Source organism: Ctenopharyngodon idella, chromosome 20 (genome assembly GCF_019924925.1).
Source record: "Ctenopharyngodon idella isolate HZGC_01 chromosome 20, HZGC01, whole genome shotgun sequence".
Lineage (NCBI taxonomy): Eukaryota > Metazoa > Chordata > Actinopteri > Cypriniformes > Xenocyprididae > Ctenopharyngodon > Ctenopharyngodon idella.
The window spans coordinates 13,558,321-13,577,255 of record NC_067239.1 but is presented as its reverse complement, the minus strand read 5'-3'; the positions used below and the strand labels follow the sequence as shown (position 1 = coordinate 13,577,255).

At 35.1% G+C, this 18,935-nt stretch overlaps 2 protein-coding genes across 3 annotated transcripts; one reads left to right on the top strand and one right to left on the bottom strand.

Annotated features, from left to right (window-relative positions):
* The first annotated feature begins 422 nt into the window (after window positions 1–422).
* On the top strand, window positions 423–5,425 carry baalcb (BAALC binder of MAP3K1 and KLF4 b). 2 transcript variants are annotated; one of them, XM_051874113.1, is made up of 5 exons: window positions 423–715; window positions 1,330–1,408; window positions 1,519–1,759; window positions 3,768–3,958; window positions 4,526–5,425. In XM_051874113.1, the coding sequence occupies exons 3-5, from the start codon at window positions 1,576–1,578 to the stop codon at window positions 4,697–4,699; spliced, it is 549 nt and encodes a 182-aa protein (XP_051730073.1). In that variant the 5' UTR covers window positions 423–715; window positions 1,330–1,408; window positions 1,519–1,575; the 3' UTR covers window positions 4,700–5,425. The 2 variants fall into 2 exon arrangements, with proteins under 2 accessions (XP_051730073.1, XP_051730072.1); XM_051874112.1 differs by having other exon boundaries at window positions 424–715; window positions 1,330–1,759.
* A 1,847-nt stretch (window positions 5,426–7,272) lies between these two features.
* nme6 (NME/NM23 nucleoside diphosphate kinase 6) lies at window positions 7,273–18,485 on the bottom strand. The gene is made up of 5 exons (XM_051874114.1): window positions 17,730–18,485; window positions 13,000–13,099; window positions 12,533–12,572; window positions 8,704–8,864; window positions 7,273–7,657 (listed from the first exon to the last, which is right to left on the bottom strand). Exons 1-5 carry the CDS (start codon window positions 17,805–17,807, stop codon window positions 7,509–7,511), a joined length of 528 nt encoding a protein of 175 aa, XP_051730074.1. The 5' UTR covers window positions 17,808–18,485; the 3' UTR covers window positions 7,273–7,508.
* Window positions 18,486–18,935: the final 450 nt, after the last annotated feature.

Sequence of the window (18,935 nt, the reverse complement as noted above, 5' to 3'; positions counted from 1 at the left end):
CTGTACAAGCTGAAAAAGCTAAGCAACGAACAAATGGTTATGAATAGATGAATACTCCAGTGTTGCACATTACAGTCATAACCATTATTTATCTAAATCACATTATGAGGGCATTTGCCATTATCAGAAAGGCAGATCCTTTAGAAATAAAATCAAATGTTAATTCACTGAGTGTAATTTCCTGTAAATGTCATAAACGCACCTTGTGCTGTACAGTAACAGCAAGCAAACAGCTGTTTACAAACTTTCAAGAGCAAACCCATGGTGCAAATGTGTAATTTTCTTCTTGATTTTAGAAGAGCAGAGTGTAGAAGTGCTGTTCTATTTTGTGTTCAGTAACAAACACATCTATGTCTTCAGTCTGAAGAGAGGAAGGAATATCACAACTGTAACGTTTAAACTGCAAGGGTTAACAGGGGTGGATGTTTAGGTGGCATTAAAAAATATATATTCAAAATCACTTGTACCACATAGTACCTCGTTAATCTTAGCCATAAAATGGGAGGGTCAGCATCATTCACATCAGGAGAGAGAGAAAGAGAGAGAGAGAGAGAGATGGGGGAGTGTCATCATTCAGTGTTTGGTTTTTTTTCCGTCGCGGTAGAGCTCCTCTATGAATCCTGGAAATTATGTTTTGAAAAGAGTAATAAATACAGTGAACGGATACCGAAGAAAACTATTCGACTCATGACACTGATTCCTCTGTCGACTTAAGGTAATATCAACAATCTTTGTCGCGCGAAAGACCACAAGCAAGGCATTCAGCACATTGGAGGTCTGAATACATTTTTGCGTACTGCATAAAAATGCATGTTTCCACACATAATTATGTTCTCTAAATCTGTATGAGAGCAGCGCGCCGTCACCACAGTAAATACAACACGATATGCTCGTACGGTATAATGAATTATCAATTGATTAATGATTGCATACCAGGGGAAACTAACTGTACATCGCTTAATTTAAATTAGGAATCTATTTTGAATATAATTTATTGATTTATTTATTTTTTGGACCGTAGGTAATTTTAAACTCGTCTTTGTTTACATCATGTGCGTATTGCGAGTGCTGACTACTCAAATTGGAAAGGGGTTAACCCATTTTATTTCCCATTCAAATATCACTCATTAAGGTTATATGACGTGTTATGCGTAATTTCAAACACAATTATATAACTACAAGCAAAAAAAAAAAAAAAAAAAAAAAAAAAAAAAAAGATCAATTTGAAAATATTCCTTACTTCCAATACTTTAACATTGAAATATTGTTTTAAATCACACCAGTCTTTCTTAGGATCACAACAAACAGGCTATTCTTTCTCTTCCACAGAATTAGTCCCAGATCTCCATGTTTGCCTGACCTGACACCTGACCAGCGGGAGACTACTGATTTTTGCTACAAAATGATGGTGATATGGGTTGTTGATTCTAAATGACATAACATTAATGGCTTGAAAGAAGATGGCAATGCCTCATGCAATGAACACCATTTTCCATTTTTCCATTTGCCATTCGGGAGGTATTCTAATGGACCTAGAATCCAAGGCTGTGTAGGTGTGGATTTGTCTTTGACATCATGGGTTGTGGAGGCTCCAGGACAGATGTGTTGGAGCCAAGATATATGGAGAGCTGGACCAAAGAGACAGAGTCCACTTGGCTGACCAGCACAGATACAGATATACCCCTGTCCTCCATCCATAGCATCCCCTCAGAAAACTCTTCAGAGGTGGGCTTCCCATCAGAGAAAACTGCCAACCTTGGTGAGAATGGACAGATCATACTTTGAGGCATAAGTCTCATTTTTAAAAGCTTTTGAAATTACACAAATCTGCATGATGTCTTCATATTTAAGTAGTTAAAATTTCAGTTTAACCCGTCAAAATCTTTGTATGACATTTCCTTCCCAAAAGGACAGGACAGTGTTGCGAGTCTGCTGTGCAATTCATTCAAGTAGGCCTCTTGTTGCCATGGCGATGGTTAAATCCCTTCAGTACTTTAGTACAACAGTATGAGCAAGGATGAACACAACAAGCACTCCTTACCTCTTTGTGCAGAATTGTTACACTTGGGGTAGCTACAGTGATTAAATGATATTAAAATAAACTGACAGCAGATTATTAAAATAGATAGACAACATGGTATTGACTACGACTACTAGCGTTATTTTTCTAGGTCTTCTTATGTTTCAAAATTTTTAGCCCTGTTAGCAAGACAATACACCGATCAGGCATAACATTATGACCACCTTCCTAGTATTGTGTTGGTCCCCCTTTTGCTGCCAAAACAGCCCTGACCCATCGAGGCATGGACTCCACTAGACCCCTGAAGGTGCTCTGTGGTATCTGGTACCAAGATGTTAGCAGCAGATCCTTTAAGTCCTGTAAGTTGCGAGGTGGGGCCTCCATGGATCTGACTTGTTTATTCAGCACATCCCACAGATGCTCGATTGGATTGAGATCTGGGGAATTTGGAGGCCAAATCAACACCTCAAACTCGTTGTTGTGCTCCTCAAACCATTCCTGAATCATTTTTGCTTTGTGGCAGGGCACATTATCCTGCTGAAAGAGGCCACAGCCACCAGGGAATACTGTTTCCATGAAAGGGTGTACATGGTCTGCAACAATGCTTAGGTAGGTGGTACGTGTCAAAGTAACATCCACATGGATGGCAGGACCCTAGGTTTCCCAGCAGAACATTGCCCAAAGCATGGACACCCTGACTGGTCTGCGGCTATGCAGCTCCATACGCAACAAACTGTGATGCACTGTGTATTCTGACACCAGTATTCTGTAGTATCAGAACCAGCATTAACTTCTTGAACAATCTGAGCTACAGTAGCTTGTCTGTTGGATCAGACCACACGGGCCAGCCTTCATTCCCCATGTGCATCAATGAGCCCATGACCTTGTGGCCGGTTCACCACTGTTCCGTCCTTGACCACTTTTGATAGATACTGACCACTGCAGACCGGGAACACCCCACAAGAGCTGCAGTTTTGGAGATGCTCTGATCCAGTCGTCTAGCCATCGCAATTTGGCCCGTGTCAAACTCGCTCAAATCCTTACGCTTGTCCATTTTTCCTGCTTCTAACACATCAACTTTGAGGACAAAATGTTCACTTACTGCCTAATATATCCCACCCATTAACAGCTACCGCGATGAAGAGATAATCAGTGTTATTCACTTCACCTGTCAGTGGTCATAATGTTATGCCTGATCAGTGTATATACATTTATTGAAACTTATTTGAAAGAACAATCTTATAATTTTATGTCTTTACTGTTTGTTTGTTTTTTGTTTGTTTGTTTGTTTTTGATAAGATTAATACATTCCTGCTGAATAAAAGTATTGTTTTCTTTACTTTTTTAAAATCTTACTTAGTTGTGTATCACTGTTTCCACAAATATATTATTCCGCAAAACTGTTTTAATGTTGATAATAAGAAGAAATGATTCATGAGCAGCAAATCAGCATATTAGAAATATTTCTGAAGGATCATGTGACACTGAAGACTGGAGTAATGTTTCTGAAAATTCAGCTTTGCCATCACAGGAATAAATTACATTTGAAAATATATTCAAATAGAAAACATTTCTTTTAAATTGTAATGATGGATGGATGGATGGATGGATGGATATTGTATGGGTACCAGTATTTATATGTACCTCCTTCCATCTGATTGTGTAATATTTCTGATATGATGATCACCATTACAGTGATTTTGTTAACAAAAGAAATAACTTCTATATTTCTATCTCATTTCATTAGATCTCTTTGATGATGGCCTGCCTGCTCCGGCTCAGGCATATCTGAAAGTGTGTTCTGCCATGTCTGAGGTGGGACTGAATGACATGAAAACCGGCACCAACCCTGCAATACTCTCTTCTCAAGAGCAGGAAGTGTTGTCTTCTTCTGCTACCACAGTGCAAAGGAGAAGTGTGTTGCGAACTGAGGAAATTGTAAGTATTTTAATCCAACCCTTTCTGTTTTATGTACCCCTTCATCTACACCACACATGAAATTATCGTTCATTTGATTAAAGTAGCCTTTATTACAGTAATTGACTAAACTACAAACAATTGATTAATGCATGAAAATAGACTCGTAGCTTCCGCTCACATTAATGAGACACTTGAGCTTGTTTGGCTTTCACATATTTTGACCGTTCAGGAGGAAATTTTTGAGAACCTTTCTCTGAAATAAAATATGTTTACATGACCTTTTGTTTATTTATCTGAGAAATGTGATTGACACTTAAAAATAAGGGTTCTTTTTGGCATCTATGGTTCCATAAAGAACCTTTAACATCATTTGAACCTTTCCTTGCCACAAAAGGTTCTTTATAGTCGAAATAATCTTCACACTAAGAAAAACATGGTTCTTTTAAAAACTGTCCACTGAAAGGTTCAGTGGGGAGAGTGTAGGTTTCAGGAAATGTGTAAGCAACTAAGGGAAAACTGTAAAATAATGTTAAAAAGATTTGTTAACTGTCTTGTCTGATAATTTTACAATGCTATCTTTATTAGACCAAATGGCAGGACAACAGGATGTCCACCAAGCAAGTGACCATCACTGTGACTCAAAGTATACGGCAGGTGGACAAGAGCGGGAAGATCAAGGAGACATCGCAAACCACCTATGAGGTCATGAAACCGGTGGATGGTCTGATGGACTCAGCACTTGACTCAGTGCCTCAATGAGGTGGATAAGCAAAAACTCGTGAAGATGTCATGGACCAAAGAAGTAAAAAGCAGGGATGACCTAAAATGAAGAAGTTCATCAGTGCTTAATCAGTGATTAACGGCTTTCATACAAGGGTCAAAGAATTGTTTGTTTCATCATTCAGTTACATTCGACTTCTTTAATAATGTCTATTTTTATGTACATCTTTTCTCTGTAATGTCTTTGTCATAATGTTCTTTAATGTCTTTCATTTTCTGATGCCAACAAATATAATCTTAGTAAAAGCATCTACTGTACATACACTCAAAGCACAGGATAGATTGAGCAGGCAATTGAGAGGTCAGCCTACTGAATGATTTTGTGAAATATTTAAATCATTTAAAAACATAGGAACAACACAAGTGTTTTTAAAGAAGTTTTTCGAAGTTGATGGATTGTTTCAATGTTGATTTTGGATTTGAAAATCAGGGCTCTTTTGTACATCCCATACACTTACTACCACACTAATGTTGCCTTTTTATGACAGTTATGCTTTTTTTTTTTAATTTTTGAGGTACAAGTGCAAACATTTGTTCAAAACCTAATTACAGTTTCTGTAGCAAGCTAGCACTACTGTGAAACAGGTCGTGTGCAAGAATAAGAAGCTCCGTTCCATTATTCCAATACTGTTTAATACATCGCTGCTTTACTGACTGGAAGATGCTACTGTATTTACTGAGTTATTAAATATTTATTGTGGTAAATTGGAAGAGCATAATAATTCTACTGTATCCTAACCTATTTCTTGGTCCAGTCTCAGAATTAATTGGTAACACTTTACAATACAAAGGTTTTATATATTAACATTAATGCATTAGGTAAGATGAACTTACAATGAATACAATACTATTACATAACACTATTACATATACTATTACAAGTCAAACTATTACTGTATTCTCATCTATTTGATTTTATTTAATCATATTTTCAAAATGTATTTATTCAAATTCTTTAGAATCAGCGTTAATTCGGTTAATTTTGAAAACAATTAAATTTAATCAGGTAAAAAGTATGAACATAGTTAAAATATGGCTAGTTGTAGAACAAGCAAGCTTCAGTTAAAATGTATGAGATTGGTTTACATTTTAAAAATGGATTTGTTAATGATAAATGTATAAATCTGGTTATTGTGTATTTAAAACATATTTGGTTTAGTTTTATTAGTAACGTTACATAAATCTCATTCTTAATTGTTTCATTTATGTTTGACTGACAAATATGCATCACATTAGGTTTATTATATTAAAACGCTTTAATCCAAATGGTTGTAAATTTTATATGCATTTAAATCTTGAATATATTTTGGCCTAAATATTTTTTTAGTAGTTTATTATAATGAACTTAAACTATCAATGAATATTTATAAATTAAAGGGGTAGTTCACCCAAAAATAAAAATTATCCCATAATTTACTCACCCTCAAACCATCCTGGGAGTATATTCTTCTTTCAGATAAACACAATCTGAGTTATATTTAAAAATATCCTGGCTCTTCCAAGTTTTATAATGGGAATGAATGGTACCCAAGATTTTGAAGCTCAAAAAAACACATCCATCTATCATAAAAGTAATCCATATAACTCCAGTGGGTTAAAATAAATGCCTTCTGAAGTGAAGTGCTGGGTTTTTGTTAGAAAAATATCCATATTTAAAACTTATAAACTATAATCACCTGCAACAGATGTACTTGCATTCAAGAGAGAGTCAAGTTCTGGTGGAAGGGTGACCTCTGACCCAACATATGACGTAGCTCCTCTTATATTGAAATCCTCCAACATTTTTCTTTAAAACTTCTTGTTTTAGACTTCTAATTCGTGACCGGCATTTTGGTTTGCTTTATCCTCTGCGCTTCCATGTTCGTCATTGAGCTTATGCTACGCCTATGTCATGGATATTGTTTCTTACAAAAACACACCACTTCACTTCAGAAGGCCTTTATTAACCCCCTGGAGCTGTATGGATCACTTTTATGATGGATGGATGCGATTTTTTGGGCTTCGGGTACCATTCACTCACATTATAAAGCTTTGAAGAGCCAGAATATTTTTTAATATATCTCTGATTGTGTTTGGCTGAAAGAAGAAAGTCATATACACCTAGGATGGCTTGAGGGTAAGCAAATTATGAGATAATTTTCATTTTTGGGTGAACTACCCCTTTAACATTTGCTTTAAAATGCTTTGTTTATTGAGCTCCAATAAATACCAAATCCATTAACTAATGTTAATGAATTGAACCTTATTGTAAAGTATTAGCAGTTAATCTATAGAATAATGTGGTTGTCAGTATCAGTATATTTTCATTTATTTTTGGGGTTAACAACATAAATAGGAATCTCATAAAGTTGAAATCAAAACCACCCACTGTAAAGGAATCTTTTGAGAGTGTCCACTGAACATTGAACAATCATTATAGAATTTTATAGCTCTTGTTTGGATTCCATCTTTTTTTTCTTTTTTTTTTATTCAAAGGAATGTTTCAAAAACTTTTATTTATTTCTTTGTTTGTTTTATTGTTACCTAAAAAGTCCAAAGAATTGAGCTTAGAGTTTACTACGCTGAGGAAAACATTTATTGATATTTACTGCAAAGCTAGCACATATATTCATATATACATACATTTATAAAACACATACATATGAATATATTGTTGGCAGAGCTGAGGTACAGATATTTAGTAGTCACAAAAGAGTAACGTCAAAATAAATATCACATGCAGCAGAAGAGAAACACTGGGTGAAAATCATATTCATGTAGCACTGCAGAAGTACCATCAGCCTGGTCATCACGTGTCCTGAAGAGTATGAATTTGTCTCTCCTTATTATATTCAGTAAATCCTACCCTAAAACGTGGCTCCTCCCTCGCCATCCACTCATCTGCATTGAATTCTGGAAAGAAAAATGAAATCTCTCTCTTGGCTGATTCAACAGAATCTGAAAGAAAGAATATAAAGCGATGTTGAATTAATATTTAGAATTGTTAAGTAATGAGTCTTTATTTTACAAAATTGGAGATTTAGGACAGGAATGGGCAAACTGGGTCATGAAGGGCCCCTGTCCGGCAGAGTTTAGCTCCAACCCTAATCAAACACACCTGGACCAGCTAATCAATGTCTTCAGGATAACAAGAAACAGAGATTGTCTTATTATTATGGAGATGAGAGGGTCTTTTCGTAAAAGTCAACAGAAAAATAAAGAGATCTAACAGATTTCAAACTAACACAATCCATCAAAATATGCTTCAATGATAATGGATGCAGCAATAGAAAGAACACTTCATTTTTTATTTTCATTAAATAACATACAATGTAACACAATATATATATAATTAAATTATTTGTTTTCTCTTTATTCATTAACTTGCACAATATCAGCATCATATGCATACATGCAGTTATAATAGTCATTACAATTTAAGTCTAATCATAGCTGGTAAAACCTGAAAGAGAAAGAAAGAAAACATCTATATTTTTTACTCAATATTACTTTTAAATACTATGGTAATGCCGTAAATGAGTCCTACCTGTTGCGACATTCCCTTCTCTGCCTTCTCTTATAAAATAACCTGTTTATCACAGGTAAATCTACATATCGTTCCCATCAAATGTATTGTTTAGCGTAAAACATGTTGAAGATTAGCAGACAGGCAGTCGATTCATTAAATAATAAGCTGTTTCCTCACAAAAGTGGTTTATTCAGTGTAGTGAAGCCTCTTCTCCATTGACATCCATTTAAAAAAAACAGCCTCTTGTCTCTTTCCCTGCGTACCTCAGAGTTTGCAGGCATTATTCTTTTTCTTTTTTTTGCCAACGTTGCCTTGCCTTAAAGTGGCTTTGCTTGTGTTTGATCAGGGTTGGAGCTGAACTTTGTAGGAAGGCAGATCTCCAGAAACAGGATTGGGCACCCCAGATCTAGTCTATTCAGCCAGTTAACTGTTCAGTTCTGAAAATCTTCATCAAAACAGGTCAATGTAACTCTACCTGAACCATGAGTGGTGTTTCTGGTGTCAGTCAGCCCGTACTGGCCTCGAAGGGTGTCTGGTGAAGTGAAACGAGCTCTAAACACTTTTGTTGGACCCATCATCCCCCTCCAGTGAGTGATTGCATCTTCCCTGGCTAGGATGTATGCTCTCATTGGGCCACTATTGTGGGAATAAGAGTTCATGTAAACAGCAGGATTAAACAGAGAGCTGTGACAACCTTGTCTTTGCCTAGATGGATAAACAGAATTTTATCCAAACAGGAAAGTGTTATAATTTCTTACATGACGTCAATAGTACATACAGCCCTAGTCAATAAAGATGAGTAGTACTGACTTAGTGGCACACAAATGGAATAATCAACTGCTTATTTTTAAATTACTCTGATGTAGACTAAAATACGTGTGCTGCACTAATGTTTTATCTGCCACAGACAAAGACATGTTCTGAGGACAGGGTGCCATGGTAACGTCGGTCTCGTCTCACTGTCCAAACAGGATCAACCGCTACATTAACAACAAGCATTGATGTCCCTCTCCACAGATCATATATCTGCATTAATTATTCCCTTCAAAAGAAAGAGGGGTAGTACAGCATACAGCATCAGTAGTATGGGGTCGATAAGAATCTTTTTGAAAGAATGTTTTATGAGAGAATTCTATTATGTTCACCAAGGCTGCATTATTACAGTAAAAACAGTAATATTGTGATATATTATTACAATTCAAAATAACTGTTCTCTATTTTAATATGTAATTTATTCCTGTGATGGCAAACCTGAATTTTCAGCATCATTACTCCAGTCTTCAGTGTCACATGATGCTTCAGAAGTCATTCTAATATGTTGATTTGGTGCTCAAGGAACATTTATTATTATTATCAATGTTGGCAATAGTTGTGCTGCTTAAATTTGTATCGAGTTCAAAATAATAGCATTTATTTGAAATTGAAGTCTTTTATAAGATTTAAAATGTGTTTATTGTCACTTGAAAGTAATAATTTCTTTAAATGTAATGACCCCACATTTTGAATTGTAGTGTATGTATAATTATTCAGGTAGAACAACAACAAAAAAGCTATATAATGAAGATCTATTTCTTTGCATTCTTTCTGAATGCAGTGACTTAAAACTCAATGTCTTTGATGAAACATTTCTGTAAACCTGTAGGATAATCAACTCAGAAGGTAATTCAGGGAAATTGATTTCTGAAGATTCGAGACTTGTGAAGCTACAAGCGGTTACAAGGTTAACCTTTGACCACCATAAATGCATGTTCAGTCAAATAACAAACAATATCAATAATTTCTATATCAGTTGTTCCTATTCCCAGTGTTGTAAACAGGTTTTACCATGAACTTATTCATGAAATAGCTGACATATTAACAATGTATACACATGACAGCATACTGAATTCTCAACTTCTAAATATGTGTGCAACAGAATAGATGAAACTCAATAGAATAGAAACATGTTCACTATTCACACGAAACCATGACCTAAAACAACAACAGAAGTCTGGCTAACCTGAGCCGAGCAAATCACGCAGAGGGCTGTTTCATAAAACAAGATTAGAATACAATCCAGGCTTATTTTAGTTAGTCAGACTTATTGTCAGTGAATTCTGTTTCATAAAGCAAACTTAAATTAGTTCAAACTTAGTTACTCTGGCAACTTATGCTGGGAAACTAACCTGGTCCGGGGCAGGCTAACTGTCAGGCTAAGCTGAGCTCCTCTAACACTGACCAGTAAGAACGCAATGACATTACAGCTGACTCTCTCACATACATATGGTTATTAGAAGAACATTACAACATAACAATCTAAAAAAATGCCTTTTAAAGCAGAAGTTAAAATCACAAAATTAAAAATTAAAATATAATAAAAGCACAGACTAAATTTTAATTGGTAAGATGAATCTACGTAATTGGCCTACAGTATATTAGCCTTGATTTACCCCATTACAATAGTCCATTTACAGTTATTGCAATCTTAAAAATACACTTACTTGTAGGTTTAAAATTGTACATAAGCCACATTTAATGTCCAACCTCAAATATTTTAGCAAAATATACATTTCCGTCAGAATAATTGCGCTCCTATTGCGTTCCATCTGTTTGGCGCGCATGCGCGCAGCAGCACTCGTTTACTGTGAAGCTTAGCAGCAAAATGGAAATATTTGCAAGACTTTCTAACATTTACAGATGGACAATAAACCTGTGAAATGTAAGTTATGCACTGAGGAAAACACCATGTCTCAGAAGGCATAAAATAGCACAAAATATATGCTGCTTCCTATGATCGACCTCTAGGGTAAAGCGTGCAAGCACAATTATCTTGACTATGTAAACCTGGATCAAATTAGCGGGATTGCGTAAACTTCAATTACCTTTTATGAAACGGCTTTAGCCCCAACTTATTTGTTAGGTTCATTCAAGTCAGGTGTTGGAGTTTAATCCTCGTTTTTCTTAGCGTCTTTTATAAAACAGCCCTCAGGAAAGCAGACTTATTATAGTTAACTAAATCTAAAATCATAAATAAAAAACATTTTTGTTACTTGAAATAAAATTAATGTTAAGTGAAATAAAAGAATACTTATTTTATATCAGCTATCTGCCAAAGCAACATATCTCATTTTCATTTAGTTCAACTTGATGCACTAAAATAACTAAACTAAAAATGCAATAAAAATGAATAAAAAACAATTTAGACATATTAAAAAACAATACCATTTAAAAATGACAAAAACAATCAAAATTACTAAAATGTTAACTAAAATTAAAATAAAAAGAGAAAATACAAAAATAAAAACCAATTAAAAAAAAAAAAAAAACTATAATAGTATCTTAAAGGATTAGTTCACTTTCATATGACATAATTTTCCTGATAATTTACTCACCCCCATGTCATCCAAGATGTTCATGTCTTTCTTTCTTCAGTCGAAAAGAATTTAAGGTTTTTGATGAAAACATTCCAGGATTATTCTCCTTATAATGGACTTCAATGGCCATACGCCTTCCCTATTCAACTTACGGAAAAAACGGAACTGGCGCTGCGTTCGTTCCGTAAGTTGAATAGGGAAGGCGTAGGACATACAGAGTAAGCTTTTTGAAGAATACGAAAGTACGGTTTTGGCGGAAGCACTTGGAAGGCGATCATTTGTTTATAGAAAACATATACATTTACATTTTTTACATTTTTTTTTGCATCGTTTCGCTAGATAAGACCCTTATTCCTCGTCTGGTATCGTTTAAAGCCCTTGGAAGCTGCACTGAAACTATAATTTTGACCTTCAACCGTTTGGAGGCCACTGAAGTCCATTATATGGAGAATAATCCTGGAATGTTTTCATCAAAAACCTTAATTTCTTTTCGACTGAAGAAAGAAAGACATGAACATCTTGGATGACATGGGGGTGAGTAAATTATTAGGAAAATTTTATATGAAAGTGAACTAATCCTTTAATGATAATACTGAGAAGTAGTTTTTGTAAAGAGGCCTGGGCCAGAAATCCTCCTAACTGACGTATAGCGTTTATCAACAGAATTTTTTTGTCTGAAGTCATTTGTATTTGCCACAGAGGAACGGCCACCAAATACTAAAACCCAAAGATACTATACTGAATACTGGATCAGTGTATTTTATAAAACACGAAAGATTTGTTTTTATATTATTTAATGATCATTTGTGGTTTTTATTACTATAACTTACAGTTTTAAATTAATTAATCAATACATTGTTCACAAACCTGTATAAATAGTCTTAGCCTTTAACTTTAAGTTGCATTGTAGGCACTTTTATAGTTAGTGAGAAAATGATGAAAAACATTTACCTTGACATGAATTCAACCAGTCTTTGATAGAAAAATCGTCCTGTAAAATAAAAAACAGGGATGACGACAACAAACTGCTGACTGTTTTGATTTATCTTTTGATCAATTTATCCACTAGGAATGAACCAGCAAGGATGATGTGGTTTATGCAGCAGATCTTTGCTGCAATCTGTTAATATGGTCTGGGCAAGCTTTTGCACAGATAATAGAGACATCTGAATGCGAGGCAGCTGCTTTTCTTTGGATGCATGGTATGATAAGCTGAGACTGAGTAACATGTTCTCTCTCCACATGCTGTCTCAACATTATATCTCCAGGTTGTGTGAAGCCTTTTCTATGACTCACCCTGTTTAAAATCACGCACCACATAGACACCCACCCACACATGTACTTAACCATTCAATCTGTTACAAACACAGACCATTTTCATTCATGCAGTGTATTTCATAGACAGAAAGATCTATTACCTGCATGTTCAGCATAAAACTTTTCTGAATCTTCTGTCCTCCACATCAGATCTTTCTTTCTGATTATAATGAAGTTTTCGAGAATCTTCTGATGAAGAGCCTGAAATTAAAAGAAACAATATATTAAAATGTTTCTGTGCTCCAATGGTCATCTGCATCTCTTTAAAGGATTAGTTCACTTCTGAATGAAAAATTCTTGATAATTTACTCACCCCCATGTCATCCAAGATGTTCATGTCTTTCTTTCTTCAATTGAAAAGAAATTAAGTTTTTTCAGGAAAACATTTCAGGATTTTTTTCCATATAGTGGACTTTACTGGGGTACAACGGGTTGAAGGTCCAAATTGCAGTTTCAGTGCAGCTTCAAAGAGCTCTACATGATCCCAGCCGAGGAATAAGGGTCTTATCTAGCGAAATGATCGGTCATTTTCTAAAAAAAAAAAAAAAAAAAAAATGACGTAATCATGTTGGAAAGGTCATGCGTGACGAAGGTGAAAGTACAGATCCAGTGTCTACAAAGCGAACGTGCAAAGACTAAGCCAAATGCCCTTTACAAAAAAAAAGGTAATACAACGATGTCGGAAGTTTTTGAAGTTGGACGAGAAAATGAGATGGAGATTTCTGCCCTACCACAGTACTTCCGCCTACGTCACGCTTGACCTTTCTAACGTGCGTGGCGAATCACAGATTAGTGGTTAAAAAGTATATAAATTTTTATTTTTGACCAATCGTTTTACTAGATAAGACCCTTATTCCTCGGCTGGGATCATGTAGAGCCCTTTGAAGCTGCACTGAAACTGCAATTTGGACCTTCAACCTGTTGTACCCCAGTGAAGTCCACTATATAGGGAAGGTTTTCCTCAAAAACCTTAATTTCTTTTCGACTGAAGAAAGAAAGACATGAACATGGGGGTGAGTAAATTATCAGGAAATTTTAATTCTGAAGTGAACTAATCCTTTAAAACAAAAGTCATTGTTGGTGGTTAAAAAAAAAAATGTTGTTATGCTAATGAAAGCCTGTTGCAGTTTTGCTGTAGGCTTTTCAATTCATCTTTTCCCTCAACAAAAAGATGACAAAGGAAAATCAAAAAACCCAGCAAAAAAAAAAAAAAAATTTAGGTAATTAAGCGTTTCAATCTCCCAGAAAAAACAAGGGTACAGGCTGAGTGATGAAAGTACATCTTAGACTAATGAAAACACAAACATTTAATTTAGAATCCGCTGGTGTAAATTAAAGCAGTCCAGGCTTCAGTTTTCAAACCACGTTGCATGAGGAAATTGTCGCTAATTAAAGGCACCTTTATCTCTTTGAAGCAACACACAGCGGAAATTAAATCAGGCGAGACGTTGGCTTGTTTTAATAGTAAAGACAAAGTATTATGTAGCCTTAAGCCTCCACATATTATGAGTTACATGCCATCCATCTTTCTTCATTAAAATAGTAACATTCAGAAGAATGGAGAGACAAGTGTTAGTTATCACACTTGTTGCTCAAGATTTTTTTTTTTTTTTTTAAGAAGGATAAGTAACTATATGGGGTAAGCCAGGGATTCTAAAATAGGGAAACTTAAAATAGTAACAAAGTACCTCCTGAGATTTATGGATTTATTTCAAAAATGTATACAATATTTAAATAATTTTTGTATTTTAGTTGAAGGGTTAGTTCACCCAAAAATGAAAATTCTGTCTCACTCACTCTCATGTCGTTCCACACCCGTAAGACCTTCGTTCATCTTCAGAACACATATTAAGATATTTTTGATGAAATCCGAGAGGTATATGACTCGTTCATAGACAGGGTTGGGGAGTAACGGAGTACATGTAACAGCGTTACATAATCAGGATACAAAAATCCAGTAACTGTAATTCGTTACAGTTACATCAAAAAAACGTAGTAATCAGATTACAGTTACATTTTGGAAAAAGGGGGGATACTATCAGGATTACAATTGTTTCATTTAAAACTAAATAAATCATTATTTTTGCCATAATAACCCATATTAAGCGCTGCTTGATTATACAGTATTTCCTGGTTCTGTTGCCAGTGATGACTCACGTGAGCCACCCGCGCAAATAATACCCGTCTACAATCTCCTCAGACGCAGATTGAATCACTGCTGCTAGTTGAAACGATGCTTCCCGCGGGGAAAAGCGCTTTCAATTCATGTAAATTTCGCTGCTATTTTGTTTTCAAAGAAGAAAATGCAAACAACATGGTTGTACAGTGCAAACTCTGCATTCCAGCTACAAAAACACTCTCTTTATCAAAGGACTAAAAAATAATCTGTAATACCATACTGTAGCCACTAGATGTCTGAATAGCCCTTTACATATACAAGGTATTCTGTATGTTCCTAAGTTGTGGAAATGAGACATGATTGCTTAGTTTTAATAGGTTTTAAAAGTAACCAAAATGCTAAACATTAAAATGAAAGCAGAACAAACATAAACAGAAATGTTTGATATGAGCTTGTTCAGTTTGTTTATGATCTGATGTGACTTTTATATTTTTAAGCTCTAAACAACAACAACAAAAATTGCAATAGATAATTTATCAGATTTGTAAAATATTTTTTATTGTTGAGACCCATTCAAAAGTATGGAATGTGTAAAATTTAAAAACTTGCAGAAAATGAGAAGAAATAATTAAATTTAAATTTAAAAATGCAATTTATTTATAGTAAAGTTGATCCCCCCCAAATTTCTCTCTCTTTCTTTTTTTATATATATGTGACCTTGAAGTAATCCAAAAGTAATCAGATTACATTACTTTCATATTGTGGTACTTGGATTACGTTACTGAATACTTTTTTTATGAAGTAATTTGTAACTGTAACGGAATACATTTTTAAAGTAACCCTCCCAAGCCTGTCCATAGACAGCAATATAATCAACACTTTCAAGGTCCAGAAAGGTACTAAAGACTTCATTAAAACAGTCGACGTGACAGCAGTGGTTCAACTTTAATTTTATGAAGCGACAAGAATACTTTTTATTCTTTTATTCAACAATATCTTCTCTTCCCTGTCATTATCCTTACGCAGGTGATGTAGTCCATCTTTACGTCCGAACGCCGGCTCAGTATTGGCCAAAGCTGATCATGTGAGCAGCACGACGCATGCGTGTGATGCTGACGCAGGAGTCGGCCAATAATGAGTCTGCATTCTGACGTAGAACCTCGAACAACATATAAGAATGACACAGAAGAGAAGATATTGTTGAATAAAGTCGTTATTTTTGTTTTGTTTTTGTGCACAAAAACTATTCTCGTCGCTTTATTAAATTAAGGTTGAACCACTGTAGTCACGTCAACTGTTTTAACAATGTCTTTAGTACCTTTCTGGACCTTGAAAGTGTTGATTATATTGCTGTCTATGGATGAGTCATATACCTCTTGGATTATATCAAAAATATCTTAATTTGTGTTCCGAAGATGAACAAAGGTCTTACGGGTGTGGAACGACATGAGGGTGAGTAATTAATGACAGAATTTTCATTTTTGGGTGAACTAACCCTTTAATGGTTGGTCACATGACATGCAGGTAAACATAAAATATTTCACCTTTTTATTGTTCATTGTTCAAATTATAGGCTTTTCAAGAAATTTAAAACAGAGAAACAATTATGGTAAATATGGTAAAAGATAACACACAGAACTATCAAACAACCCTTTAGTCAATGTATTTAAAGGGGATAGTTTACCCAAAATAAAAAAATTAAAAATCTGTTATTTACTCACCCTCATGTCTTTCCGAAACCCAAATGACATTCCTTCTTTCATGTAACATAAAAGAAGATATTTTGTCTTAAGTGTTTCTTGTTCATAGGCCACTAGAAGTCAATGGTCACCAAAACCAAAAAATCTAAATATATTTTGTTGTTTCGCAGAAGAAAGTCAGTCATGTTTAGAACCACATGAGGGTGAGTAATTAACGACGGCATTTTCATTACCACAAACTCAGTAAAAAGAAAAAAAAAGAAAAAGAAATGTACTCTCACATTCAACTGCTTCTTTTTTTTTTTTTTCAACAAATTTCTTAATGTGTAAATATGTAGTATGTATGAAAATAAAAAGATCAACATTTGAGACAAAAACTGGACAAGTTTCACAGACATGAACAAAGTTTCAATATAAAAAGTAGCAGTCGGTATTTGGTGTGTCCACCAGCTGCTTTAAGTACTACAGTGAATCTCATCCTCACGGATTGCAGCAAATTTGCCTGTTCTTACTCTTGAGATGTTACCCCACTTGTCCACCAAGGTACTTCTCGAACATGTCTGGGGCGGACATATGGTTACGTGTGGTTTGGCACTGCAAAGATGATCAGTTGTCCTTCTTGTCTCCCTATAGCACTGTCTTGTGCGTTTTACATTATGGACATTGCAGTTTATTTTTCCTGGTGAGTCAGTAGAAAGTTCTCTTTAGAGTCCCAAGTTACTGTAACTGTGACCGCCTATAAACAGTTAGTGTCTTAAGGACTGTTCCACAGGTGCATGTGCAAAAATTGTTTATGGTTCATTCAACAAGCATGAAAAGCATTGTTTAAACCCTTTCCAACAAAGATATTTGAAGCTTATTTGAATTTTACAAAATTATCTTTAATCCTGGAAAAGGGACGTTTCTTTCTGTTTTTTCCCCTGAGTTTAGTTTGTTGCTATTGAATTTTTCTTTAATTATCTATATAATCAGACAGCTGTCCATTACAACAGGTGTAATGTCATCATCTCACCTCCAGAATGAGCGGATGGGCCACAGCATCTGGTTTGACGACCGCGAGAGTGAGCTGCAGTGCCTTCAAACACCGCATGCCTTCAATTTCCTGATTTCACTTGTACTAAAATGCATTAATGGATTTATATCTTCCCTGTGTTTTGTCTCCGGATCGATCTGATGAATATTTTACACGCTAACCAGCAGATCTAAACAAACACGAGTGCTCGTGAACATTTCACAGCTCAGACCAACAATGCGTGATACAACAAGATAAATGAATACTGATACAATGTACGCGATCCACCAAAATAAACGTCCGATAGATAAGTTGGTGGTTAAATCGGTTTTCAAACTGAATACAGCTCGAAAAACAGCTTAATTTATAAACTGTACGTGCTCCGTGCTGTGGGTTGTATGGGCGCCGCCATCTTGGCCGGTAGTAAACAAAGGAAGTAACAGAGCGCGCAGCAATTTCTCATGAAAATTCTACAATTGCGACCAACCCTGTCAGATATTAACATGCTTTGTTGTCAATAAATTTACAAATAACCAACACAATAGCTAATATTCGTTTTTGTAACAAAACAAACAGTACCTCGAATAAAAAGCTTTTTTTTTTTTTTTTTTATCTATGCTTGTTTGAAGACATCTTAATATTAAAAGCATGGTTCAATTCCAAGAAATATTGGGATCTCAAAAAAGCTATAAGAGTAAATTGTTTAATTATACATTGTTTCAGCGGTTAAAAAACAAATATGAGTCACTTTACATACAGCTGATACTTTTTTCGTTCAAAGAGGAATAGCTGAAGAACAAATAATGTTGAAACTAACGTGTGTGCCCAATTCATGTGCCCTTTTATGTTAAAAAAAAAATAATAATAAATTCTTTGTATGTGCAGGATCTAACATCAAATATGATAGTTTTTTAGACAACACTGACTGATGCATTAAATCCATTTGATGACAATTGTTGTGAATTATTTTCTTAACACTGATATGGTTACACCACATATATCACTTTTTATTGTCACATGTCACAGCTCCTGCAGTAAGTAGACCTCAATGTAGAGTCCTTGGTTTTCACACACCTATTATCCTTTGTTCATTTGTCAGTCGGTGTAATTATGCCATTCTTGACCTAGTTACCCCAACTTTACCCTGACCACCACCAGAGCTCACACGTTCATTCAGTATCCTTTTTTTTTAATGAGTTTGCTAAC

Bases quoted from the DNA above. Each gene is read 5' to 3' on its own strand.
- baalcb (XM_051874113.1), top strand. From the start codon at position 1,576: ATGGGTTGTGGAGGCTCCAGGACAGATGTGTTGGAGCCAAGATATATG. The intron at 1,760-3,767 runs GTGAGAATGGAC...TCATTTCATTAG, and splicing joins AGAGAAAACTGCCAACCTTG to ATCTCTTTGATGATGGCCTG. The intron at 3,959-4,525 runs GTAAGTATTTTA...TATCTTTATTAG, and splicing joins TGTTGCGAACTGAGGAAATT to ACCAAATGGCAGGACAACAG.
- nme6 (XM_051874114.1), bottom strand. From the start codon at position 17,807: ATGCGGTGTTTGAAGGCACTGCAGCTCACTCTCGCGGTCGTCAAACCA. The intron at 13,100-17,729 runs GTGAGATGATGA...TTTTAATTTCAG, and splicing joins CCCATCCGCTCATTCTGGAG to GCTCTTCATCAGAAGATTCT. The intron at 8,865-12,532 runs GTAAATGTTTTT...TTCCCACAATAG, and splicing joins CTGGTTGAATTCATGTCAAG to TGGCCCAATGAGAGCATACA.